The sequence below is a fragment of the Melanerpes formicivorus genome, unplaced genomic scaffold (assembly GCF_026170545.1).
Source record: "Melanerpes formicivorus ecotype bairdi unplaced genomic scaffold, bMelFor1.0.p_v2 SCAF_162, whole genome shotgun sequence".
NCBI classification, from domain to species: Eukaryota; Metazoa; Chordata; class Aves; order Piciformes; family Picidae; genus Melanerpes; species Melanerpes formicivorus.
Window position 1 is genome coordinate 658,516 of NW_027142514.1, and position 25,097 is coordinate 683,612.

Below are 25,097 nucleotides of genomic sequence, written 5' to 3' on the forward strand. Positions count from 1 at the left end.
TCAGGAGGTCCTAAGGAGTTGATGCTGTGTGGCCTTTTTTTGGCTCCTTGAGAGCAACAAAATTTGCATTGATTTAAACTTGGAATTTCCTTCTGTCCTTTGGGGCTGTGGGTTTGGGCTTGGGTTTTTTTTCCTTGCTGTGCCCTTCCCAGGCCAGCAGGACTTTTCTGCTTGTGCTGCTGGGCTGAGGTGGTGGTGCCAAGAGCAGCCCATACAGGCAGGTCTTGCCAAACCAGAGGTGTGTGGGGTGAGCACTGCAGGTGATTATGGAGGCTGCTTTCAAGTTCATTGCCCCCACAGAGCTTTGCCTGGGGCTCTCTCTAAGCACTTTGGTTGTTACAATCCCCCCCTCTGTCAGGCTCCCTGCCTTGGCAGGGAGAGGAGGGAACCAAGCCAAAGCTTTTGATGAGGAGCGCCTGTGAAAGCACCTGAAGCTTTGCATGGTCCTACCTTGGGTGGGGATTTGAGCTGGGCCTTGAGCTAGTGGCAAGAGCCAGCAGCCTGACCTGGATTTTCTCAGCACCTGGGCTGTGGGAGCTGGCAGCTCCCAGTGTAACAGGATCCCGTGTGGGTAAGTGGCTTTGCAGTCAGGTCTCTTGCCCATGCAGCCGCGTGATGCAATGAACTCATTGCTCAGCAATGTCTGAAGCAAGCAGGGCTGAAGGATTTCCTCCCTCCCAGAGCAGAGCAGCGTTTTCTGCAGGAAGTGCACACTGCAGCCAAGCTGCCTCCCTTTTCCTTTTTCACTTTTAAACCATTCACTGACACTCCCTGGGAGACTTGAGTCCTACCCTCCATGGATCTTCCAGCTATCGGTGAGCCATAACCCCACGAGTCCCAGGCTAATGATTCCTCTTCCCTGTGGTGTCTCTCAGCACTGCCTCTTTGCATGCAAGCAAATGACTCCTCCAGCTCGTGAAGCTGTTCTGGGGGGTCTGTCTGACCCTGTGTCTGAGCCTCCTGCTTTTCTCCTGAGTCCAGCAGCTGGAGATGCAAGGAGGAACGTCTCAGCCCCTCTCCCATCAGCACAGCCTTTTGTTTTGAGGCAGCGGCAGCTCCCACCCTGCCTGCTGTCCCTGCTGCCTTCTGCATACGACCTTGGGCTGAATATAGTGACCTGTTCTCAGCCTTGAGATCTCCCCTCACCTCTCCTGATTTCCCCAGCCCTGCCACCGATGCTTGGCTTTGGCTCAAGGCAACTAATCTGATGCAACCTTGGGATGTGTACTCCGCCAGTCCTGCCCTGTTGATTGAGAAGGAGGAGAGCCTGCTCTGCTCTCTGCACCCCCCCTCAGCTCTTCACAGCCTTTTAGGCTCCAGCCCTGGACCCCACACACACACCCTGCAAAAGGTGAGGGCAACTCCCGGCTGTGATCTCCTCCCGTGGCTGTGCCTGTGGTGGGGAAGCACTTCTGAGGCGCTCTAGAGGGTTAAAACTGTGTCTCTGAAACCAGCTTAGGGGAAAAGTCACATGCACAGGGGAGATTTTGCAAGTTGGTGCTTGCAGCTCAGGGTAATGAGTGTGGAGGTGCAGGCTTCTTGTCTCGAGTGAGCAGTGCCTGCTTAGTCTGTGGTCCCTGGGAGACACAGGGAGGGCAGCGCCCTCCCCACTCGGTGGTGGGACACTCTGGCACCTGGGAAGCGCAGAGCAGGATAATGGCAGCTGAAGGACTGTGAGGAGGAGGAAGAAGAGGGAGTGGAGCTGGCTTCCCGGGACCAGGGGGTGAGCTGGACCAGGTAAGCCTCTGCTCTAGAAATGAAGCAGAAAGTTTCTCTGCTCTTCAGCTTGACTTGGAGGTGCCCTAAAAAGAAGGTCTGTAGCTTGAAGGAGTGAGAGTCACCAGAGAGACACTGGAACTGCACGAAGAATAGGAAGAGATGTGGGGAGGGACAGAGCCTGGGGAGTGCAGGGGATAAGAGGATGCCCCTCGTGCTAGCACATGAGGGGGCAGAGGCAGATTTGGGGAGGACCTATCCCCAGAAACAGGCAGTTGCTCTGGAGTAAAAGGCACCAGAGCCAAGCCAGGTCTGTGCTGCACCGAGAGAGAAAAGCCCAGCTGCCTTTGCCAAGGAGCTGGCCCTGGCTGGAGGAGCCTCTTTCCCTCCTGCAGCTCCTCAGCAGGCTGGGGGAGGCTGAGCTGCTCTCACCCTGCTGCACCCTTTGTTGTCATCTCCTGAGGACTGTCCTCTAGAGACACAAAATTCTCCACATCTGAACCAAAGAGAGCCTTGATTCATCCCTAACTTAATGTGACAGCAGCAACAAAAGGGTGGGAGGTTTTAATTAGCTTTCTCTCCTGTTTCCTCTGGTTTTTCACTGTTTGCTTTGCTGCTGGGTTTTTTTGTCTTGCTTTTCGTCTTGCTGTCTCTTTGATGCTAACCTGAAGGGATGGAAGGCAAAAGAGGGAGAGCAGTGAGACATTCACTGTGTGAATCCACCTTTGGTGCTGGGAGACGTGCTCTGTGGCATGTGGAAGCTCATGCTCAGCAAGGAGATCACACAGAAGAGGCAAACTCTAGCTACAGCAGCATCACTCCTCGCCTGCAGTGCTGCAGAGCAGGTGCTGTGTCCATGCACACATAGATACTTCACACCTCTTCTGCCACATCTGCCATGGCTTGCTTCCCCTACCTGTGAGTTTCCAGCCCTCTGCAAGTGTCTTCTGCAATTAGAAGAGGCTTTGGTGTTGTTTCTGTCGCCTCAGTTTAATTTCTGATGATCCCTGAAGAGGCTTTGGTGGTGTTTCTCTTGCTTCAGTTGCCTTTCTGATCCTTCAACCAGCCACTGCCCTGGCTTTGTGCAAAGGGGCAGCTGCAGCAACCACCACCAGTCAAAACCAGAGCAATCCTCTTTGGAAGGGGAGCAGAAGATCTCTGAGAGGATCCCTTGCACCAAGAGAGAACAACAAACTCCTGGTGCACAGGGAAGAGCGAGGGGAGGTTGGAAAGTGAATGCTAGCTTTGGAGAGCCAGCCTGGTGGGGGCTGAGCCACGTGAGGGGAAGATAATTGAAAAGTAAATGCCAGAGTCTTCAAGCACTTGCTTTAATAACCACCCACAGGCCCTGGCAGTAGGTTAGAGACCTACGTCAGCAGCATCTGCCTGGAAAACCCACGGGCATGGTGCCTGCGGTGGGGATGGCTACTGGCACCACCCAGAGAGCAAAAGAGAGGGGAAAGGAAAGCAGAATGGAATGGAGTGGAATGGAATGGGATGGGATGGAATGGAATGGAATAGAATAGAATAGAATAGAATAGAATAGAATAGAATAGAATAGACCAGACCAGACCAGATTGGAAAAGACCTCTGAAGATCATCAAGTCCAACCTATCACCCAGCACCATTTGATCAACTCAACCATGGCACCAATGCCTCATCCAGGCTCTTCTTAAACACCTCCAGTGACTCCACCACCTCCCTGGGCAGCACATCCCAATGGCCAATCTCTCTTGATGGGAAGAATTTCTTCCTAACAACCAACCTAAACCTCCCCTGGCACAGCTTGAGACTGTGTCCTCTTGTTCTGGTGCTGGGTGCCTGGGAGAAGAGACCAACCCCCACCTGGCTACAACCTCCCTTCAGGGAGTTGCAGAGAGCAAGAAGGTCTCCCCTGAGCCTCCTCTTCTCCAGGCTAAGCAACCCCAGCTCCCTCAGCCTCTCCTCACAGGGCTGTGCTCCAGACCCCTCCCCAGCTTTGTTGCCCTTCTCTGGACACCTTCCAGCAGCTCAACATCTTTCTTAAACCCTGAAAGGCCTCACTGCTACTGGGCAAGAGCTCCTGCTTGCTTCTGCCTTCAGCAGATGCAGTTTCCCTCCTTATCTGCCCTGCTTCTTCATGTGCATCTGCTGTCTTCAAGGCATCAGGGAACAGGGTGCTTCCCCTCCTGGGAGGCACAGTTCCACCTTCCCTCTGAAAGTGCCCCAGGACAGCAACAGCAAAGCACCTGCTGGCTTCACAAGGAGGCATCCTGCCTGGTCTTTGAATAGTTGTCCACAAAAGTTGCAGATGTGAGGATGTTGGGATAATTGAAGGCATGCTTAAGGGTAGCTTTTCCACCTTTACCACAAGAAAAGGTGACTGCAGCAGAAGGTGAGCCTGTGCCTGCTGCTCCTGTGGCTGCCCAACACCTGCCTGGTGACAGCCTGCCCAGGGAGTGGGGTCCAAAGGGCAGAGTACACCCAAGTGGCTCTTACCCTTCATTTGCTCTCTCTGCAAGCCATGGGATTTCCTCTTCCCCTTTTCAGGGCTAGAGAATGCCTCCTGGCTCATGGAAAGCAGGACCTCGAGGAAGGCATCAGTAGGAGTGTGACTGAGGATTTCACCATCTCCTCCCCCAGGAAGAGAGCTGGCTGCCTGCCTGGGGCTGGAGCCCTGCTGCTTAGTGGGGAGACAACGTGCTGAACTTCTGACAGCACCACACAGAGGGCCTCAAGGAGAGGCACCTTCAGCATGGCACAGAACAGCCAGGCTGCTGGAACTGAGCAAAAGGGCTCCCTCTCCTCCATCCTCTACTGGAAGAGTGATTTGAAGGAAGGATCCCTGCAGTGGGTGAAAGGTAAGCAAGCAGCTCCAGTCAGACTGTACTGTGGTCCTCCAGTATTTAAAGGGAGCCTGCAGGAAAGCTGGGGAGGGACTTTAGCAGGAAGTGTGGTGATAGGATGGGGAGGGATGGCTTTAAATTGAAAGAGGAGGGATTTAGATTAGACCTTAGGAAGAAATTCTTCACCCTGGGGGTGGGGAGAGACTACCAGAGGAGACACTGCCCAGGGAGGTTGTGGATGCCTTCTCCCTGGAGGTGTTCAACTTCCTCCTGATGTCCAACCTAACTCTGCCCTGCTCCAGTTTCAAACCATTGCCCCTTGTCCTGTCACCACAGGCCCTTCTAAACACTCCCTCCCCAGCCTGCCTGTAGGTCCCTTTCAGGTATTGAAATGTAGCTATAAGGTCTCTCCAAGAACCTCCTTTTCTCCAGGCTGAACAGCCCCAACCCTTTCAGCCTTTCTGTAGGAGCAGTGCTCCAGCCCTCTGATCATCTCTGTGTCCTCATGTCCCTCTTGTGTTGGGGGCCTGAGAGTTGGCCACAGTAATCCAGGTGAAGCCTCCCCACAGCAGCCATGGAGAAGAGGAGAGCTGAGCCCAAGGCTGAGACTATTTGTTTCCATTCTTGCCTTACACTCCCCACCTCCACTGCTCTGTGCCAGGAGGAGATAAACCTCAGCAGACAAAGAAGACCTTCTTATCCTGGAGGCTTCAGCTGTGTCTGCACTTCCCTTTTGGGCTCCATGCAGTCACACCCTGCTGTAATGTGAGTGCCTCCTCTGCCTTGGCATCTCCTGCTCCTGAGCAGGGAAGAGGTGATGAAGGTGGAGGTCAAAGGTGGCAGGGAAGGGAGAAGTGAGTGAATGGTGTGTCTCTGCCAGCACAGCAGCCTGGGGGAGCACTGAGCAGTGTCAGCTGGGGCAGCCCAGGGGACACCTGGCTGACCCCAGATCAGCAAAGTGGGAGCAAAACTGCAGAGCTGGGTGAAAGGCTTCAGAGAACCAGGATCTCACCTGAACCACCCACTGCCTCAGATCTGATCTCTTCCTCTTGGCACAGCACAGCTTGTATAAACTCTAGCTGCGTGCCAGATGGGATGCCTGGAGATCACAGCTCTCCTGTGCCTCTCCAAGACTGCTCTGCCTCAGCTCTCAGCAGCCTGCTCCTCAAATCTAGGACAGGCTGTCCTCGCTCTTTCTGTGCTCCTGACTGCAACCTGGGTCTCTAGATTGCAGCTCTGATCCTGGCCCTAGCTAAAACTGGGAAGATGAAGGCCTTGAGCTGCCCAGGATCTCTGCTGGAATGGGGACCTGGATGCTGGAAGATCTATGAGGCTCATTCTGCTATCACAGGAAGGATCTGGAGGAGCTGGAAGGTGTCACAAGGAGGAGGAGAGGGGTGGAGCTGCTCTGCTGTGAGGACAGACTGAAGGTGTTGGGGCTGCTCAGTCTGGAGAAGAGAAGGCTCCAAGGAGACCTAATTGTGGCCTTCCAGTATCTGAAGGGGGCTCCAGAAAAGCTGGGGAGGGACTTTTGAGGGTGTCAGGGAGTGATAGGACTGGGGGGGATGGAGCAAAACTAGAAATGAGGAGATTCAGATTGGATGTTAGGAAGAAGTTGTTCCCCATGAGGGTGGTGAGAGCCTGGCACAGGCTGCCCAGGGAGGTGGTGGCAGCCTCATCCCTGGAGGTGTTTGCAGCCAGGCTGGAGGTGGCTGTGAGCAACCTGCTGTAGTGTGAGGTGTCCCTGGCCATGGCAGGGGGGTTGGAACTGGCTGAGCCTTGAGCTCCCTTCCAACCCTGACAGTTCTATGGGTCTATGATTCTCCAGGGCAGCCCTTCCACATCCCAGACAATGTGGTTGTTGGAACGCATTTTAATTGGATTGTTCAAGCTTTTCCTTGGGGTGGGTGGGCAAGGAGGGGTCTCTCCAAGAGGCAGATAACCTCAGCAGCACCCAGCAGCTTGAGTCCATTGTGAGGCAAGACAGTGAGGCAAGACATTATCCTGCTGAAGATCAGAGCACCCTGTTATCTCTGACTGCTCATTCCTGGAATGTACTTGGGGTTCCCTCACTTTCCTTGGGTTGTTTCCTTACAGGAGACAGTAGTAGGCTGCTTGCAAAGCACCTTGTGGTGTCCTCAGAAATGTCCAGTTGGGGATTCTGGATCCACTCAGAACAGGTCATGGGTGCCCATGTTCCTCAGCCTTCCTTTTGCCAGGTACTCCTTAGCTTCTAGGAGAAAATCCCATGCCAGAGCTGTGCTCATGACAGCTTTGGGCTCTTGCAGAACCCCTCAATGGCCAGGTGCTCATGGTGCTCAGCATGGACAACAACTGCTCAGCCACCTCCTTTGACATGGAGCTTTGCACAGAGAAGCTGAAGTCCCTTGGGGTTCAGGTAAGCTCCTCCTGCGTTATCTGCCCTGGGGACCCCGTGGGAGTGAAGGTTCCCTGCACCTCCCTTGCTCTTGCAACCACCTCTCAGGCTGCTGAGAGTTGCTTCAGCCTGCTCCCCATGGCCAGAAAGCCAACTGCAGTGACCTTGGATTAAACCTGCAGGAGGAAGCCCATTCAACACCTTTGAAAGTCACTCTGCTGGGACCTCCCTGGGACAATCTGTCTTGTCTCAGCCTCTGCCATTAAAAAGTGGCTTTCTCTTGTGACTTTCCCTGCACTTCCCAGGGAGACATTACTTACTGCAAATGAGGCAAGACCAGGGGTCTTGGGGCTGTGTCAGCTGTATGGATGAGACTGGAGGTGTGCTCTGTGGGAGGGGGCTCTGGGGCACAGCTTTGGGTGGCAGTGCCCCCACGGTGACTGCCCAAAGTAGTCCTGATGGGACTAGGAGCCCAAAGCTGGTGGGTGGCTCTAGTTTGCTGTTTGCTCCCTGAGCAGGTGGCAGCAGATCAGTGGAGAAGGTTGCTCCAGGATGCTGTCCTGAAGCCTGAAGTGAGGAGGTACATGTTCTACAACTCCAGGGCCTTCCAGATCGCTGTGGCTGTGGTGAGGACTGGGGAGGGGGTGGGGAGGTGGGGGGCTCAGACAGGCTTGCCAAGGATGTGCTGAGATGCATCAAGACTTGCACCTGGGGTTCTTGTGCTCAGGGAGGGAGGGAGGTTTGGGAGAGGAGATAACTGCTTTCCCCCCATTCTAGTGGGCTCCTTTGGAAATCCCAGCTCACAGAATCTTTGTACAGGGTACAGAATTAACCAGGTTGGAAAAGACCTCAGAGATCATCAAGTCCAACCTATCACCCAACACCATCTGATCAACTCAACCATGGCACCAAGTGCCTCATCCAGGCTCTTCTTAAACACCTCCAGGGATGGGGACTCCACCACCTCCCTGGGCAGCACATTCCCATGGCCAATCTCTCTTGCTGGGAAGAACTTCTTCCTGACCTCCAGCCTAAACCTCCCCTGGCACAGCTTGAGACTGTGTCCTCTTGTTCTGGTGCTGGTTGCCTGGGAGAAAAGACCAACCCCCAGCTGGCTACAACCTCCCTTCAGGGAGTTGGAGAGAGCAAGAAGGTCTCCCCTGAGCCTCCTCTTCTCCAGGCTAAGCAACCCCAGCTCCCTCAGCCTCTCCTCACAGGGCTGTGCTCCAGACCCCTCACCTGGAAGGCAAAGCACCTTCTCCAAGCCCTTGCTGGCAGTCCCACCAAAGAGGTTTGGCTGTCCATGGCTGGGTAACCAGCATATGTAGCTAGTAGAGCCTCCATCAGACTACTTTAAACTTGAGTTTAAAAGCCTGTAGGTTCTGGTCCTGATGCTAATCTAGACCAATGGAGCAGTCACTTTGCTGAGGTGATAGTCTGGTCATCTCCTGGTGAGAGAAGCTCCTCCAGAAGCCCCAACCTCTGCAAGGCTGATACTCTGCAGTGTGCTGAGGGTGGTGGAGTCACTCAGGGAGGTGGTGGAGTCACTCAGGGAGGTGGTGGAGTCAACATCCCTGGGAGTGTTTAAAAAGAACCTGGATGAGGCACTTGGTGCCATGGTTGAGTTGATCAGATGGTGCTGGGTGATAGGTTGGACTAGATGATCTCTGAGGTCTTTTCCAACCTGGCTGACTCTGAAGTCTGTGTCCTGTGTGATAAACTCTGATTCCTTTATCCCAGTTTCATCTATTTGTTTGGACAGCCATTAGAAATCTTCTCCTTTGCAGGAGCTGCTGCTTGGTGTTTTGAGGCTTTTGCTGCCTGATTAGTGCAAATATTATTGCAGGATGATGCTGGGACACTCTCTGCTATACATGTCCTCTGCTTCTGGGCAATCTCCTGCCCAAATGCAGGCTGAGGGAGGTAAAGGCCAAGCACAAAGGCCAAATCTGCCAGTCCTTAACACAGTCCTTGAGCCCTGTGCCCACCATCTGAGTGTCACTGCAAGTGAGTGATCTCTGCACCACCTTGAGTGCTGTGACAGAGGAGCTTCCTACATAAAAGGACTTTAAGAAGTGTTATCAATATGGCTCAGGGAGTGCACTGCTTATCTAAATGGCAGAACTCAGTTGCAGTCCTTCCTGGGTATGAATCATCATCTCTGCCACCCTCTGTCTTTGAGGACAAGCTATATTTTATAATAAACTAGAGCTCACTCCATCCTTCTAGTCCTTTGTGCATCCTTCTAGTCCTTTATTTCCCCTATTCCTTACTGCAAAGGACTTCTGCCCTTTCCCACCCTCTGCAGATCTCCTGTGACTCAGTTTCTGCTGAGCTATTACCCTGGCAGAAGGGATTGGTAGTTTTCTCCACTTCACTTCTCTCATGGTTTTGTGACTCTCATAGAATCAATAAGGTTGGAAAAAGCCTCAGAGATCATCAAGACCAACCTTTCACCCAACACCTCATGACTACTAAACCATGGCACCAAGTGCCACATCCAATCCCCTCTTGAATACCTCCAGAGATGGTGACTCCACCACCTCCCTGGGCAGCACATCCCAATGGCCAATCTCTCTTGCTGGGAAGAACTTTCTCCTCACCTCCAGCCTAAACCTCCCCTGGCACAGCTTGAGACTGTGTCCTCTTGTTCTGGTGCTGGCTGCCTGGGAGAAGAGACCAACCCCCACCTGGCTACAACCTCCCTGCAGGGAGTTGGAGAGAGCAAGAAGGTCTCCCCTGAGCCTCCTCTTCTCCAGGCTAAGCAACCCCAGCTCCCTCAGCCTCTCCTCACAGGGCTGTGCTCCAGACCCCTCCCCAGCTTTCTTGCCTTTCTCTGGACATGTTCAAGAGTCTCAATGTCCTTAAACTGAGGAGTCCAGAACTGGACACAGGACTCCAGGTGTGGCCTAAGCATTGCTGAGCACAGGGCACAATGACTTCCCTGCTCCTTCTGGCCACACTGTTCCTGCTGCAGGCCAGGATGCCATTGGCCTTCTTGGCCACCTGGGCACACTGCTGGCTGCTTAGCCTGGAGAGCAGGAGACTCAGGGGTGACCTTATTGCTCTCTACAACTACCTGAAGGGGGGTTGTAAACAGGCAGAGTTTGGTCTCTTCTCCCAGGCAGCCAGCACCAGAACAAGAGGACACAGTCTCAAGCTGTGCCAGGGGAAGTTCAGGCTGGAGGTCAGGAGGAAGTTTTACACAGAGAGAGTGATTGCCCATTGGAATGGGCTGTCTGGGGAGGTGGTGGAGTCGCCGTCACTGGAGGTGTTCAGGAGGAGACTTGACAGGGTGCTTGGTTACATGGGTTAGTTGATTGGGTGGTGTTGGATTGGTTGATGGGTTGGACACGATGATCTTGAAGGTCTCTTCCAACCTGGTTTATTCTATTCTATTCTATTCAACCTACTGTCACCCAGTACCCCCAAGTCCCTTTCTGCCTGGCTGCTCTCAGCCACTCTGCTCCCAGCCTGTAGCTCTTCCTGGGGTTGCTGTGGCCAAAGTGCAGCACTCGGCACTTGGACTTGCTGAATGCCATCCTGTTGGCCTCTGCCCATCTGTCTAGCCTGGCAAGGTCCCTCTGGGGAGCCCTTCTCTCATCAGTCTCCATGGGTTTTGCAGGTTTTCTATGTCTCTCTCTGGACAAACATGTACTCCACAGTCCAGCTGTGCTCCTTTGGCCGCTACTGGGAGGCCAGTGTGCTGGTGACCCTGGCTGCCGTCGTGGTCACCGTGGCTGTGATATTGGTTATCGACCGTCGCCAGAGGAAGGTAAGAGGGGGCTCGTGGTCTGTGTGCCCATGCAATGTGCAAGGAGAAGGTCTCCTTCCCACCCAAGTTCTAGGAGCCAGGACATCTCCTGGAAGCACCTCAGGAACACAGCTCTCTGAGGAGGAAGCAGACTTGCAGATCAGGTCGAGGCGAGGGACGTTTTACAGCCGGGGCAGGTGTCGTAATGCCTGAAACGTAGGTGTTGGAGCCTGGCAGGCTGGCTCAAAGCTCCTGCTGCTGCTGCTGGAGCTAAAGCAACCCTTGCAGTGCATGGTGTGCACCCCCATGGCTGGTGGGAAGCCCTGAGGACTGAGCAGCAGAGCACTGCTTCTGACCACAGTCCCTGCAGCCGTCGCTGGCATCATTTGCTTGTGTCCCTGCAGTGCTCTGGAGTCAGAGTCACAGAATTGTTTTGGTTGGAAGAGACCTTTCAAGGTCACCCAGTCCAGCTGCTGACTGTCAGATCACCCCTAAACCATGGCCCTCAGCACCACATCTAGCTTAGCACAGCCCTGTGAGGAGAGGCTGAGGGAGCTGGGGTTGCTTAGCCTGGAGAAGAGGAGGCTCAGGGGAGACCTTCTTGCTCTCTCCAACTCCCTGCAGGGAGGTTGTAGCCAGGTGGGGGTTGGTCTCTTCTCCCAGGCAAGCAGCACCAGAACAAGAGGACACAGTCTCAAGCTGTGCCAGGGGAGGTTTAGGCTGGGGGTGAGGAAGAAGTTGTTCCCAGCAGGAGAGATTGGCCATTGGGATGTACTGCCCAGGGAGGTGGTGGAGTCACCATCCCTGGAGGTGTTTAGGAAGAGCCTGGAAGAGGCACTTGGTGCCATGTTTGAGTTGATCAGATGGTGCTGGGTGATAGGTTGGACTTGATGATCTCAAAAGTGTCTTCCAACCTGGTCTATTCTATCCTATCCTATCCTATCCTATCCTATCCTATCCTATCCTATCCTATCCTATCCTATCCTATCCTATCCTATCCTATCCTATCTCCATGGCTTTGAAACCCCCTCGGGGTTGGGGTCTCCACCACTGCCCTGGGCAGCCTGTGCCATGCCTTGGCAACCCTTTCAGCTGTGGACTCATGGTCCAGGCCCCACCACACCTGCCTTGCAGGAGGTGCAGAAGGAAAAGGCAGCTCCTAACTCAACGAAATTGCAATAACATTATAAAACTGAGGTAGACTGAGCAGTAGAAGGAGAGAAGATGACATTAGCATGAAGGGCAGCCAGCCTGCAGCATCCTCTGCTTGGCTTTGGTCAGCTTTTGCTTGCAGGATCACAGCAGTGTGGAATTTTCTAAGGAGGGATCTGAAGGACAGTCTTGGAAAGGCTTGATTCAAAATCCACTGTCTGTAATGGATTTGGGAGCAAACCTCTGATGACAGCTGTGGAATGGTGCTTCCATGGGGAAAGCAGGCAAAGAGAGCCTCAGGAAAGGAGTCCTTCACCTGGGGAGTGCTGGGGAAGGAAGAGAGAATGTGAGACTGGAAGTCAATTCCACTTCAGGCATCTTGTCTGTAGAAGAAGTAATCCTGAGTGAGATTTCTGGCAGCACAGCCATCTGCTAGTGGTGGCTTGGCCAGTGCTGATGGCTGCTGACAATCCTGCCTGATTGCAGGCTGCTCTTGTCACTGCTTTCCTTTCAGAGAGGTGAATTTGGGATTGCCCAGCTGCAGATCGTAGCTGCAGGCTGGCCCAGCCTTGGCTGCAGAGCATTCTCATTTCCCCTGCATTCTTTAACAGATAAACATGAATACAGATGTCAGGCTGGCAGCTCTCAATGAACTCTTGATCAAGCACAGTTTAATACTGGGCATTACAGATGCCCTGGATGGGCCACACAACGTCCTGCAAGTATCCTTTCCATGGGGAATCATTTGTGCCCCTCCTGGGGAGCTCATTGATGACAGGGAGGTCTTTGTGGATGGTCCGTGAGGGTTTCCAGGGGGTGGGATTTCTAGGATTTGAGAAGCAGAGCCAGCAGGGCCAGGGAGGTGATTCTCCCCCTCTACTCCACTCTGCTGAGACCACAGCTGGAGCACTGTGTCCAGTTCTGGAGCCTCTATTACAGGAAGGATCTGGAGGGGATGGAAGGTGTCCACAGAAGGGCCAAGAGGATGAGCAGAGGGCTGGAGCTGCTCTGCTATGAGGCCAGACTGAGGGAGCTGGGGCTGCTCAGTCTGGAGAAGAGAAGGCTCTGAGGAGGCCTAATCATAGTATATAGTATAGTATCAGTCAGGGTTGGAAGGGACCACAAGGAATTGTGACCTTCCAGTATCTGCAGAGGGCTCCAAGAAAGCTGGGGAGGGACTTTTGAGGGTGTCAGAGAGTGATAGGACTGGGGGGGGATGGAGCAAAACTAGAAATGGGGAGATGGAGATTGGATGTCAGGAAGAAGTTGTTCCTCATGAGGGTGGTGAGAGCCTGGCACAGGTTGCCCAGGGAGGTGGTGGCAGCCTCATCCCTGGAGGTGTTTGCAGCCAGGCTGGATGTGGCTGTGAGCAACCTGCTGTAGTGTGAGGTGTCCCTGCCCATGGCAGGGGGGTTGGAGCTGGCTGAGCCTTGAGGTCCCTTCCAGCCCTGACAGTTCTGTGATATTGTTTCTCCTCTTGGATGGCAGGAGGGATTGGGCATTTTTGCTTCTCCAATAAATGGAGATTGAGATGTGCCCACAGGCAATGAAAAACAATGAGGCTCAGAGATTGAAGTGGGATTAGTCCTTTGGACAGGCAATTATCCCTTCAAGTGTCTTCTGCTTAGCTGACAGTGATGATTCTCATTAAGAGCAGAGGGACAGCACTGTGCCTGTGGAAAAAGAACCCCAAACAACACAGAGAACACCAGAGTCCCTGTCCCTGGCAGCTCCTGCTCTGCCTTGCAGAGGCAAACTAAGCCAGCAGCATCTCAGTGCCTCTGCTCTCCAGGTGATTTGCAGCCCTGGGCTCCCTGCTTCAGCCCCCTCAGAGCACTTGATTTCACGGTCACTTGCCTGGCAGCCAAGGTTGTGTCTGCCAAGCACTTTTGCCCTTTCAAATGTGTAGATTGAAGATTGATAGAATCATTGAGGTTGGAGGAGACCTTTAAGGCTGTTGTCTCCAACCCAGAACTTCCAGCTCCGCACTAAACCATGTCCCTCAGCATCACACCCACAGGGCTTTGAAACCCCTCCAGGGATGGGGACTCCACCACTGCCCTGGGCAGCCTGGGCCAGGGCTTGACAACCCTTTGGGGGAAGAAATTATTCCTAATGTCCAACCTAAACCTCACTTGGCACAACTTGAGGTCATTTCCTCTTGTCCTGCCAAGGAACCAGGTAGGGGGAGGCTCATTTGCTGCATTTTAGAGATACCTTTAGGGGACAAGACAGAGATTTAGGGGAGCCTTCACCTTTGGCCACGTGTCCCACAACTACCAGAGGGCAGAATACAACCCAAGGATTAATGATTGCTCAGTCTGCTGCAGTATCATCACCCTTTGTCTTGTCACAACAGGCCCTGCTAAAAAGCCTTTCCCCAGCTTTCTGATCAGCCCTTTAAGCCCTGAAAGGCCACGAGGTTTCTCCAGGCTGAACAACCCCAACTCTCTCAGCCTGGCCTCACAGCAGAGGGCTTCCAGCCCTCACAGCATTACTATAGCCTGCTCTGCTCCTGCTCTAAGAGGTCCATGTCCTTCCTGTGCTAAAGCCTTCAAGCCACTGGGATTAGTGAAGAGCAATGCCCTAGGATACCCTGGTTGTCATCCCTCCAGGGTGCAGGAGCTGTGCAAGCAGGATTGGCTGTCTCTGGGGCAATGTCCTCCCTCCCTTCCCTGCCACTGCAATCCCTCTTCTCTTCCCCTTTGCCTTAATGTTTTGCCCCAATCCAGAGCCCTTGGCTTAGAATGAGCCCTGTGCTGTGCTACTTGGTTCCTAAGTGAGTCCTGAGCATCCCAAGGGCAGCAGCTGCCTCAGCTCTGCTTCCTCCAAGGCCTGTACCATGTTCTGCACGGAGATCTAAGGGCTGTGGAGGGGGAAGCATGGGAAGACCTCTTCCTTAACTTGCCCGCCCCAGCTGTGGTTCGTGCACTTCAGCCCAGAGCACTGCCTCCAGACCTTGGCAGCTCACATCAGGGACCTGCAGAGGACACAAGAGGTAAGTGCTGGGGGTGCTGTGCTGGGGGTGTCATGCCTGGGCTGCAAAGGAGTGTGGCCAGCAGATCCAGGGAGGTTCTCCTCCCCCTCTACTCTGCCCTGCTGAGACCACACCTGGAATATTGCATCCAGTTCTGGGCTCCCCAGTTCAGGAGGGACAGGGATCTGCTGGAGAGAGCCCAAGGGAGAGCTACCAGGATGATGAAGGAGCTGGAGCAGTGCCTGGGGAGGAGAGGCTGAAAGACCTCTTTAAGACTGGAGAGAAGACTGAGAGGGGATTTAATGAATGTTTATAAACATCTGAGGGCTGGGGGTCAGGAGGGAGGGCACAGGCTCTGCTCACTTGCTCCCTGGGACAGGCCAAGGGGCAATGGGTATAAACTCCTGCACAGGAGGTTCTGCCACAACATGAGGAGGAACTTCTTCACTGTGAGGGTCACAGAGCCCTGGAGCAGGCTGCCCAGAGAGCTTGTGGAGTCTCCTTCTCTGGAGACTTTCCAGCCCCATCTGGATGTGTTCCTGTGTGCCCTGTGCTGGATTCTGTGGTGCTGCTCTGGCAGGGGACTTGGACTTGATGATCTCTGGAGGTCCCTTCCATTCCCTAATACCCTGTGATCCTGAGTGCAGCAGGTCCTCCCCTGTGCCCTCGCTCTGGTGGGATGGAGGTGGGCAAGGAGAACCAAGTGCCTAAGTACCCTCCTGCTGTGATCTGGGATCTGGACAGTCTGGGAGGGGAATGAACTGCATGTGTCAGTGCCCAGAGCAGCAGGGCTATGGCTGGCACCTGAGTGTCTGGATAATTAACTGTATGGGTTTAATAAAGGAAAGTCATCAAGAATCAAGGGCTAATTCTGAAAGCTTGTGTCACACCTTGAGCCAGCTGACACCTTGAGCTGTCCTCCTGAGATAATGCCATAGCCTGAGGAATGAGTGAGCACTGTACCAGGTTAACTGGGTAAGGACATTGTCCTCTTGGCCTTCAGAAGGTGCTTTTCCCTCTCTGGGTGTATAAAGCTACAAAGACCAAACTGCCCTTGCTGACCATGGCATGAGAGGTGAGGGGGTACATCCCCTCAAAAATGCCAGGGTTGCTCATGTCCCTGGCTGAAGGGACAGATGTGGGTCAGGGGAGGGTCAGTAAGACACCAATCCACATATTGGTTGATCTTCAAGCTCTTAAAGACAAAATTCTCCATGTCAGGCTGTGACCATGGTGCTGGGAGCAGTCACCAGCACCAGAGGCAGCTGATGGCAGCAGGGCTGTGTGATGAAGATTGTGTGATGAAGATCCTCAGCTCCACGTGCTTGGCATGGCTCCTGGCCAGGACTGGGGTCACAGAATCATAGAATTGTGTTGCTAGGAAAAGCCCTCTGAGCTCATCCAGTCCAAGCATCAACCCAACACCACCATGGCCACTAACCCATGGCCCCAAGTGCCATGACCACAGGCATGAACACCTCCAGGGATGATGACTCCAGCACCTCCCTGGGCAGCCTGTGCCAATCCCTGACCACTCCTGCAGCAAAGACATTTTCCCTAACACCCAACCTCCCCCTCCCCTGGCTCCACTTCAGGTCATTTCCTCTTGTCCTATCACCTGATGCTAGGGAAAAGACACCAACCCCCACCTCACTGCAGCATTCTTTCAGGGAGCTGCAGAGAGCAAGGAGGTCTCCCCTCAGCCTCCTCTTCTCCAGACTAAACAGCCCCAGGTCCTTCAGCTGCTCCTCCCCAGCCCTGTTCTCCAGACCCTTCCCCAGCTGCTGCTGGAAACTCCCCAGGAGTGAAAAAAAAACCCATGCAGGATGAAATGCTGCCCTTTAAAAGCTGTCCTCAGGACACCTCTGCTGCCTGCCTTTGGAGACCCCTAAACTCTCTTTCTCTTGCAGTCAGGCCTCCGGCACAGCTTGGACCAGCTCTGCGTGGTGCTGGAGGCAGTGGTTCAGCCTGACCCGCGGCTGGAGGAGGAGCAGGAGGAGGAGGCTTCACGTGAAGAGTCCCCTCTCTTATCCACTGCAGCAAATAAAGAGCCTGTGACATGCAATGAGCTGCTCCACCTCATTCCTGAGGGCCCACCAGAGGTAAGGAGAAATATTAGGGGCTGGAGCAGTGCCTGGTGAGGAGAGGCTGAGGGAGCTGGGGCTGAGGGAGCTGGAGCTTTTTGGTCTGGAAAAGAGAAGACTGAAAGTGGATTTAATCAATGTTTATAAATAGCTGAGGGCTGGGGGTCAGGAGGGAGGGGACAGGGACAGGCTCTGCTCACTTGCTCCATGGGATAGGACAAGGAGAAATGGATGTAAGCTGCAGCACAGGAGGTTCCAGCTCAACACAAGGGGGAACTTCTTCACTGTGAGGGTCACAGAGCACTGGAACAGGCTGCCCAGGGAGGCTGTGGAGTCTTCTCTGGAGACTTTCAAGGCCTGTCTGGATGTGTTCCTCTGTGACCTGAGCTGGATTGTATGGTCCTGCTCTGGCAGGTGGGTTGGACTGGATGATCTCTTTGGGTCCCTTCCAACCCCTGACATCCTGTGAGCCTGTGATCCCTCGCCAGAGAATAGAACAGAACAGAATAGAATAGAATAGAATAGAATAGACCAGGTTGGAAAAGACCTCAGAGATCATCAAGTCCAACCTATCACCCAACACCTCAGGACCAAACCATGGCACCAAGTGCCTCATCCAGGCTCTTCCTAAACACCTCTAGGGATGGGGACTCCACCACCTCCCTGGGCAGCACATTCCCATGGCCAATCTCTCTATGATGAACTTTCTCCTCACCTCCAGCCTAAACCTCCCCTGGCACAGCTTGAGACTGTGTCCTCTTGTTCTTGTGCTGGTCGCTTGGGAGAAGTGACCAACCCCCAGCTGGCTACAACCTCCCTTCAGGGAGTTGGAGAGAGCAAGAAGGTCTCCCCTGAGCCTCCTCTTCTCCAGGCTAAGCTCCCTCAGCCTCTCCTCATGGGGCTTGTGTAAGACAGAGGTGCTGAATCTCCTCCCCAGGCACCTCGACTCCAAACCTTGTCCCAGCTGCTGCCAACCGTGGGAACACCTCTATTGTTTTTTTCACCAGTAGGAGCCCCTGGAAGGCTGAAGGTCTGCACACACCTTCTGCAGCCCTGATGCTGCTGAGCAGCTAGTGCTGAATCCTTGGGGAACCAATGGCTTGAGCTTTGCCTTGCTGGTGGCAGGGGGTCTGCACATCTGGATGACAAACTCTTCCAGGGTCTGTGCAGGAACCCAGTGCCTGTGTGCAGGGTGGAGATGAGGCCTGGCCATGCCTCCTCTGTGGAGTGTGCCTTCAAAGGCTTGTGCTGTGCTGAGGAACAAGTGTGTCCTCATTCCTGCTCAGCAAGAAGCCTCAGAAGGGCTGGTTTTGATTTATTTCACTCTTCCCTGCTTGCTGTTGCTAAGCAAAGTCAGTGCAGGTGACATCCAGCAGATTGAAGCTCTCTGGCTGTCTGCAGGTACAAACAAGCACCAGGAGGCACTGGGCAGGTCCCTGAACAGCCTGGCTTTCTGGCCTCCCACCACTCAGTGGTCATTTCATGTCACTCCCCTGTGGGGACAGTGTGACCAGAAGGGGATCTGGGACAGTTATATATGCTGTTGGCTCCTGTCCTGTTCCCTTCACACAAGGACAGTCCTTGAATGAAGGAGCAAATGGTACTTAATGTGTCCCAGAATCACAGAATGGGAGGGGCTGGAAGGGACCTCAAAGCTCATCCAGTCCAAGCCCTCTGCCTGAGCAGGAGCACCCAGGGCAGGTCACACAGGAACTCATCCAGGTGGGTCTTGAGTATCTCCACAGAGGGAGACTCCACAACCCCCCTGGGCAGCCTGTCCCAGGGCTCTGTCACCCTCACAGTGACAAAACTTTTCCTCCTGTTTCCATGGCACTTCCTCTGCCTCAGCTTCCACCACTGCCCCTTGTGCTGGCATTGGGCATCCTGCAGGTAGATGCTCTGCTCTGACACCCCCTGTGCTCCTTCCAGGTGATGGCCCAGCAGCTCCTGGTGATCTTCAGTGGATGCTACGTCCGGCTCCTGGTCACTGGGCAGCTCCCTCGGGCCGTGGCAGGGGGGCACCTGGAGCAGAGCAGCGTGCCCTGCCTCTGCCAGTTCATCCAGACCACCACACTCAACACACACCAGAGCTGCTTCATGGGCAGGTGACTGGAGGGGGCTGCAGAGCCCAGCTGTCCTTGCACAAGCGTGCAGAAGCTGTGGGGGCAGAGCAGAGGGCTGTCCCCACTCCTGCTGCACTTCTCTGGATGAATGTGACTCTAATAAAACATGTGAGGCCCCCACTAGGAAGGTGCTCACCTCTGGGACCTTCTGCCTGCCCTCTGGCTTGGTGTGAAGGAGCTGTCCTCAGGACCAGAAACAATCCAAGGAGGGCCTGGAGCTCCCCTGGGAAATTTCCCACTGCTCTTCCTTGGGGACTGCAAAGAGCTGGAGGGAGCCTGTGGGTGCCAGCCCTGTGCCTGCCTGGGGGGAGTTCAGTCTGTGTGTAGCTGGGCTGCAGATGTGAGGTTTGCTCTGGATTAGGTTTGTGTCATGTAGCTGTCAGTGACAGGCAGCTCTGTCCTGGGCTTTGGACATGGCCTTAAGACAGACATGACTTAAGAACTAGCCTGGGACAATGCTTGGGAGCTGCCACTGCTGCTGCCTGCCCTGGGAGGATGGTGATGGACATCTTGGTGATGCCTGGGATGAAGTGTTGAAGCAAGCACCAGGCCCTGGGTAGTGCATCCTGGAGCAGGGTTCTTTTCAGACTCCCTTTCCTGCTCCTCTTTGGGACAGGCTGACCTCCTTTGGTTTTCCTTTCCTCCTTCCTCCCCACTGTGTGTGCACACAGGAGCCAGTGGTGAGGAGGAGAGTTTGTCTGGAGTCCACAAGGGAATGGGCAATGATGCTCAGTAAGCCTACAAGAGGTGGTGTGCTCAGGGGGTGCCCATGAATGGGGAACTGCTGTATGGCTCAGGAGCTGCTGGTGTCCTCCTCTGTCCCCAGAGCCAGGCCTGCCATGAAATCCAGCTGGCTGCAGGCACTGGTGTTTACCTGACCACCCAACCACACAGCCTGGTGGTGGCAGCTGTCCTAGGAAGTGGCAATGGGCAGAATAAAGGGTTCTAAGGTCTGTGTTTTCCAGCCTTGCTGTGACTGAGTGGGTGTAGGAGATTTGGGTCTGTTCATCACCTTCCAGCCTTTCCTCCCCACCCCCCCTCTTCTGCAGCCCCCTGGGCAGGGTTTGTGCCTCTCTCACTGTAACAAAGTTCAGCACAGGGCACAGAAAGCCAGGAGGGGATTCAAGTTAAGGTCACTAGTTTGTGACCCTTCACTCTGTACATCCCATCCCTCCACCAAGCATCTCCTCCTCAAATGATGCTTTACCAGAACAGTTTTGGTACCAAAGGCCAAACCATCACTCAGGATGGCAGCAAGAGGCTGAGGCCTGCAGACCCTGGAGCTCACAGCCAGCTCTCCTTCGGGCTGCAGGATGACTGCTCCCTCCCTGTCTCTCTTTAGCACACAGAGTGATGGGACAAGAGCCATCCCTTCCTCCAAGAGCAGCAAGGTGAACCTCAGCAGTGAGCTCAGTGCAGCATCAGTCTGTCCAAGCAGGCTATGGCAGCAAAGCCCTTCCAGAAGGAAAACCACCACGTTCCCAAGCAGCCTCTGCCATCCACCTTTATTTCTGGCCCAGCCTGGGCTGTCACAGGAAGGGGTCGAGCAGATTCCTCCCTGCTGGTGCAGGGTTTGTGATCCTGCTGTCATTGCTCTCTGTGACACTGGGGAAGGGTTTGCTGGAGGGGGGGATCCCACTGTGGTCCTTGCAGCCCTCTGCTCTGTGGGTGCTGTGTGACACCAGGGTGCTGGCTGCCCAGTAAGGACAGCTTCACAGAATCACCAAGGCTGGAAGAGACCTCAAAGATCATCAAGTCCAACCCCTCACCACAGACCTCACGACTAAAGCATGGCCATGGGATTTCCACAGAACCAAGCTCTAAGGCTCCTCAGGAGCTGATTGTGCCTTCATGCAAACCCACACCAGGATCTGTGGGAGCACAAGCTGGTTCCACAGCAGACAGATCTGCTTTGCTGCTGGCAGGCAATGGCTCCTTGCTCTTCCCCTGGTGCTCCATGGCCCAACAGTGCCAGGAGCACCTGGTACACGTTGGCAATCTCTTGTTTTCCTGCCACCTAGAAAATGCTGGTGCCATGAGGTCAGTGAGGACCTTCTAGCACAGTTCTTCTGTGTTGAGAGCAGACACAGGAGGGAATTGCTAATGTTTCCCAATCCCTGGGTTGCAGGATTCCCAGGGGAAAGCAGTGGGAAGAAAGCTTGTGGCCTTCAGGGGAGGACCACAAAGGCTTTTACCCTCAGGACTTGCAGGGCTGCTCTTGGATGGGATTGCTGCTCCTGGGAAGCCAGGCTCCTGCCTGGGGGGCTGCTGATGCCTTTACATCTGCAAATGCAAAAACAACAGGGAAAAGGGGAGAGGAAGATTCAGGATCAGCCAGCAGGAAAAGTGATTGCTGAAGGGACAAGGCTGGGGTGTGAACGGGCAAGGTGCTCACCAAACCTGCTGATGGGAAAACCACCTCACATTAGGAAAGTGTGAGGCCCCCAGGCCAGGTTTAGGACCCAGAGAGCTCCCCAGCAGAGCCCAGCTTCCTGCAAGGAGGGGATAAAGATCTGTAGCCTCCAAACTGTGACCTGGACACCACCAGTGCCTGCAGGTCCTCTCCATCTCCCAGCCAGCTCTGTGCTCTGCTGAGCTGTGTGCTCCTGTGTGCTCCTTTTCCTGGGACACCCCAAAGCTCCCTGCTGTGGGCTTCTCCATGCCAAGGAGAGGTGCAGCCCACCCCTACCTTTTAAACTGGTGCAGTCTACCACTGCCCTCACACTGGTGGAGTCCCTGTGCCCAACCTGCCAGAGATGCACAGGGCAGCTCCCTGAGGCAATTAAACACCCAGCAATTAACTGCAGAGAAAGAGCTTAAGCTCCTCCAGTGCTCAGAGGAGTGTGATTGCTCTCATCAACACACCTCAGTGCCTGCCCTGATCTTCCTGTTCTGGGCTCTGCAGAGCATGCAGAGCAGGAACATGCTCAGAGAAGGGCCATGGGGATGAGCAGAGGGCTGGAGCTGCTTTGCTGTGAGGACAGACTGAGGGAGTTGGGGTTGTGCAGGCTGGAGAGGAGAAGGCTCCAAGGAGACCTAATTGTGGCCTTCCAGTATCTGAAGGGGGCTACAGGAAAGCTGGGGAGGGGCTTCTGAGGGTGTCAGGGAGTGATAGGACTGGGGGGGATGGAGCAGAACTAGAAATGGGTAGGTTGAGATTGGATGTCAGGAAGAAGTTGTTCCCTGTGAGGGTGGTGAGAGGCTGGCACAGGTTGCCCAGGGAGGTGGTGGCAGCCTCATCCCTGGAGGTGTTTGCAGCCAGGCTGGAGGTGGCTGTGAGCAACCTGCTGTGGTGTGAGGTGTCCCTGGCCATGGCAGGAGGGTTGGAACTGGATGATCTTTGAGGTCCCTTCCAACCCTGACAATTCTATGATTCATTGCAGCCCAGATGATGATGTTCTGCACTTAATTTAGGCATTAACAAAGAGAAACATCTCACTTCCCTCCCCCTATTAAGGATCTAGATGTTTTTTTTGAGGGGAAAGGTGATCTTCTGGAGACATTATGGGACCCCCAAAGGCATGTAGTTCCCCTTCTCCTTGCACACAGGACATGGAAGCAGCAGAAAGGGAACAGCTCAGCCCCACACAGAATCATAGAATTAATAAGGTTGGAAAAGACCTCAGAGATCATCAAGCCCAACCTGTCACCCAACACCTCCTGACAACTAAACCATGCCTCTAAGTGCCACATCCAATCCCCTCCTGAACACCTCCAGGGATGGGGACTCCACCACCTCCCTGGGCAGCACATTCCAGTGGCTAACAACTCTCTTTGGGAAGAACTTTCTCCTCACCTCCAGCCTCAACTTCCCCTGGCACAGCTTGAGACTGTGTCCTCTTGTTCTGGTGCTGGATGCCTGGGAGAAGAGACCAACCCCCAGCTGGCTACAACCTCCCTTCAGGGAGTTGGAGAGAGCAAGAAGGTCTCCCCTGAGCCTCCTCTTCTGCAGGGCCAACATCTTTCTTGCAATTCTCCTCTGACAGCCCTCAGCTTCTGGCAGAGGCAGGAGGCCATGGGACACATCTGAGCCCTGAGGCAGCTGCCTGGGCATGTGCTGGGCTGCAGCTCTGGGCATGTTTGCACAAGAGCCATCGGGAGTGACTCAGCTCAAGCAGCAAAACTGCTCTTGGTGGGGCAGATCTTCCCCTGCTGAAATCCCTCTGCCTGCTGTAGAAAAATGACTTCTTGTCGAGCTTTAACGCCTGGGCACATGGCTGGGAGATGCAGCAGCAGCAGCAGCACCCTGCTGAGATCCCCACACCACCAGCAGCCCCCACGGCCGGGGGAGGGACAAGGAGCCAGGAAGGTCCTTGCTGGGTAGGTGCTGACACGGGGGTGGGCAGGAGGAGCAGCTGCTCCGCAGGGCACTGCCTGAGGGATCTGCAAAGTCAAAGCCATTTGTGTGCTTTGAAACGGGCCAGGAAGGGGCTGGGGGAGGATTGGCAGCAAGGAGAAGAAATCTCAGCGCCAGCTGGGGCCGGGCTGCTGCATTTGGGCATTTAGCAGGGTGCCTGAAATCAGATCGATTGCCCCAGGGGGATGGAGCTCTGGGGAAGCAAAGCTTCAGCAGGTCACAGCCACTCGCCCCTCTGGTTGTGGCCAGAGGAATTCTGTCCTTCCTCTCTCCCAAAGCTGCTCTTTGCTCGTCCTCCCTGTCGGGGGCTGGGCTGCAGCCATGCCCCTGAAAGACACAACGCAGCCAGGGAAGAGAAAGCAGGGAGGAGAAAGAAACTTGTGCAACTTCTACCTGGTGTGGTTCTCCCTCAGACACAGTGCCTGGCTCGGAGGAAGCCTGTGGTCACTGCAGCACGGGCAGGGGGGGCTGGGGACCCAGAGCATCTCCCCTGCAAGCTGGCAGTGGGCAGCAGCAGGAGGTGACCCCCCTCCCCACCCCGAGCCAGCTTGTAAGCCCAAACCCTGGCGCCTCCATCGCCAGCGTGGTCGGGGCTGAGGTGTGTGGCTGGCCCCAGCCCCAGCGAGCTGCAGGCTTACTTCGGTGGTGGCTGTGGGGAGCTGCCTGTGCCGGGCAGGGTGGTGGCTCCTGGTGCTCCTGGCTGCACAGGGTCCTCATCTTCCTGGCCACGTAGCGACAGGCTGGTGGGAAAGGGGAGACTGCTGGCTGCAGCAGTGCAGAGCACCGGCTGCCCCACACCCCCTCCCCACACAGCCCCAGGCGGGGAGCTCTCTGTGAGCGGAGGAGGAGCTGCTGGAGGTTGTGCTGGATCCATGGAGGGAGATGGGATGGCCGGGGGGTGGGGGAGAGGGGAGCTGGTTTTAATGGGCTAAAAGGGAGTTTCTGTGTCTGGTGCTGTCTGTGTTTCAGACCACCCTGGCTCCAGCCTCTCGCCCCCCACAAGCCAAGGCAGGGCAGGCAGTGCCAGCCAGGCAGTGCATTTCCCTGGCAGAACCCCCTCCAAGCTCTCCTGCCTCAAACACCAGGGCTCCTTACCGTTGATAATTACTCAAACCATTGTCTCCGGGGCTCAGCAAGGCTCTGCTCTCCAGCCAGCCTGTCTCGTCCTCTCCCTCCTCTCGCAGTCAGCTCTGTGGTGGTTTAGTTTCTTTTCAGCCCAGCTTCCTCCTTCCGTCGGTGGCTGGCTCACGCAGGGACGGTGCTCCGGTAACACCCATCACATGCTGGGAGGCAGGATCTGCCCCCAGGCTGGGCTGTGTGTGCTGGGAAAGGCAGCCCAGCGCCTCCAGGCCAGGAGAAAGCACTCAGATAATGGAATCATAGAATAAGCCAGGTTGGAAAAGACCTCAGAGATCATCAAGTCCAACCTATTACCCAACACCTCCTGACAACTAAACCATGGCTCTGAGTGCCACATCCAAGGCTTTCCTGAACACCTCCAGGGATGGGGACTCCACCACCTCCCTGGGCAGCACATTCCAATGGCTAACAACTCTCTCTGGGAAGAACTTTCTCCTCACCCCCAGCTTAAACTTCCCCTGGCACAGCTTGAGACTGTGTCCTCTTGTTCTGGTGCTGCTTGCTTGGGAGAAGAGACCAACCCCCACCTGGCTACGAACTCCTTTGAGCCAAGCATGCTGGAGGGTTGGCTTGGCTTTGGCTGGAAGAGCTA

At 54.8% G+C, this 25,097-nt stretch overlaps 1 protein-coding gene and 1 long non-coding RNA gene across 5 annotated transcripts; one reads left to right on the forward strand and one right to left on the reverse strand.

The window, feature by feature from the left end:
• Positions 1 to 674: 674 nt before the first annotated feature.
• TMEM268 (transmembrane protein 268) lies at positions 675 to 19,952 on the forward strand. 4 transcript variants are annotated; one of them, XM_068168972.1, is made up of 9 exons: positions 675 to 815; positions 4,246 to 4,556; positions 6,830 to 6,939; positions 7,437 to 7,544; positions 10,544 to 10,693; positions 12,436 to 12,546; positions 14,742 to 14,822; positions 16,712 to 16,903; positions 18,815 to 19,952. In XM_068168972.1, the coding sequence occupies exons 2-9, from the start codon at positions 4,451 to 4,453 to the stop codon at positions 18,992 to 18,994; spliced, it is 1,038 nt and encodes a 345-aa protein (XP_068025073.1). In that variant the 5' UTR covers positions 675 to 815; positions 4,246 to 4,450; the 3' UTR covers positions 18,995 to 19,952. The 4 variants fall into 4 exon arrangements, with proteins under 4 accessions (XP_068025073.1, XP_068025072.1, XP_068025071.1 ...); XM_068168971.1 differs by lacking the exon at positions 675 to 815 and adding an exon at positions 1,237 to 1,351; XM_068168970.1 differs by lacking the exon at positions 675 to 815 and adding an exon at positions 1,522 to 1,737.
• Positions 19,953 to 20,498: 546 nt separating this feature from the next.
• On the reverse strand, positions 20,499 to 24,727 carry LOC137457156 (uncharacterized). The gene is made up of 3 exons (XR_010991217.1): positions 24,461 to 24,727; positions 24,004 to 24,105; positions 20,499 to 21,291 (listed from the first exon to the last, which is right to left on the reverse strand). It is a non-coding gene; the product is annotated as an uncharacterized lncRNA (long non-coding RNA).
• Between the last annotated feature and the right edge of the window lie 370 nt (positions 24,728 to 25,097).

Coding starts and splice junctions, on each gene's coding strand:
- TMEM268 (XM_068168972.1), top strand. CDS start 4,451: ATGGCACAGAACAGCCAGGCTGCTGGAACTGAGCAAAAGGGCTCCCTC. Junction 4,557..6,829: donor ATCCCTGCAGTGGGTGAAAG/GTAAGCAAGCAG, acceptor GGGCTCTTGCAG/AACCCCTCAATGGCCAGGTG. Junction 16,904..18,814: donor TTCCTGAGGGCCCACCAGAG/GTAAGGAGAAAT, acceptor TGCTCCTTCCAG/GTGATGGCCCAGCAGCTCCT.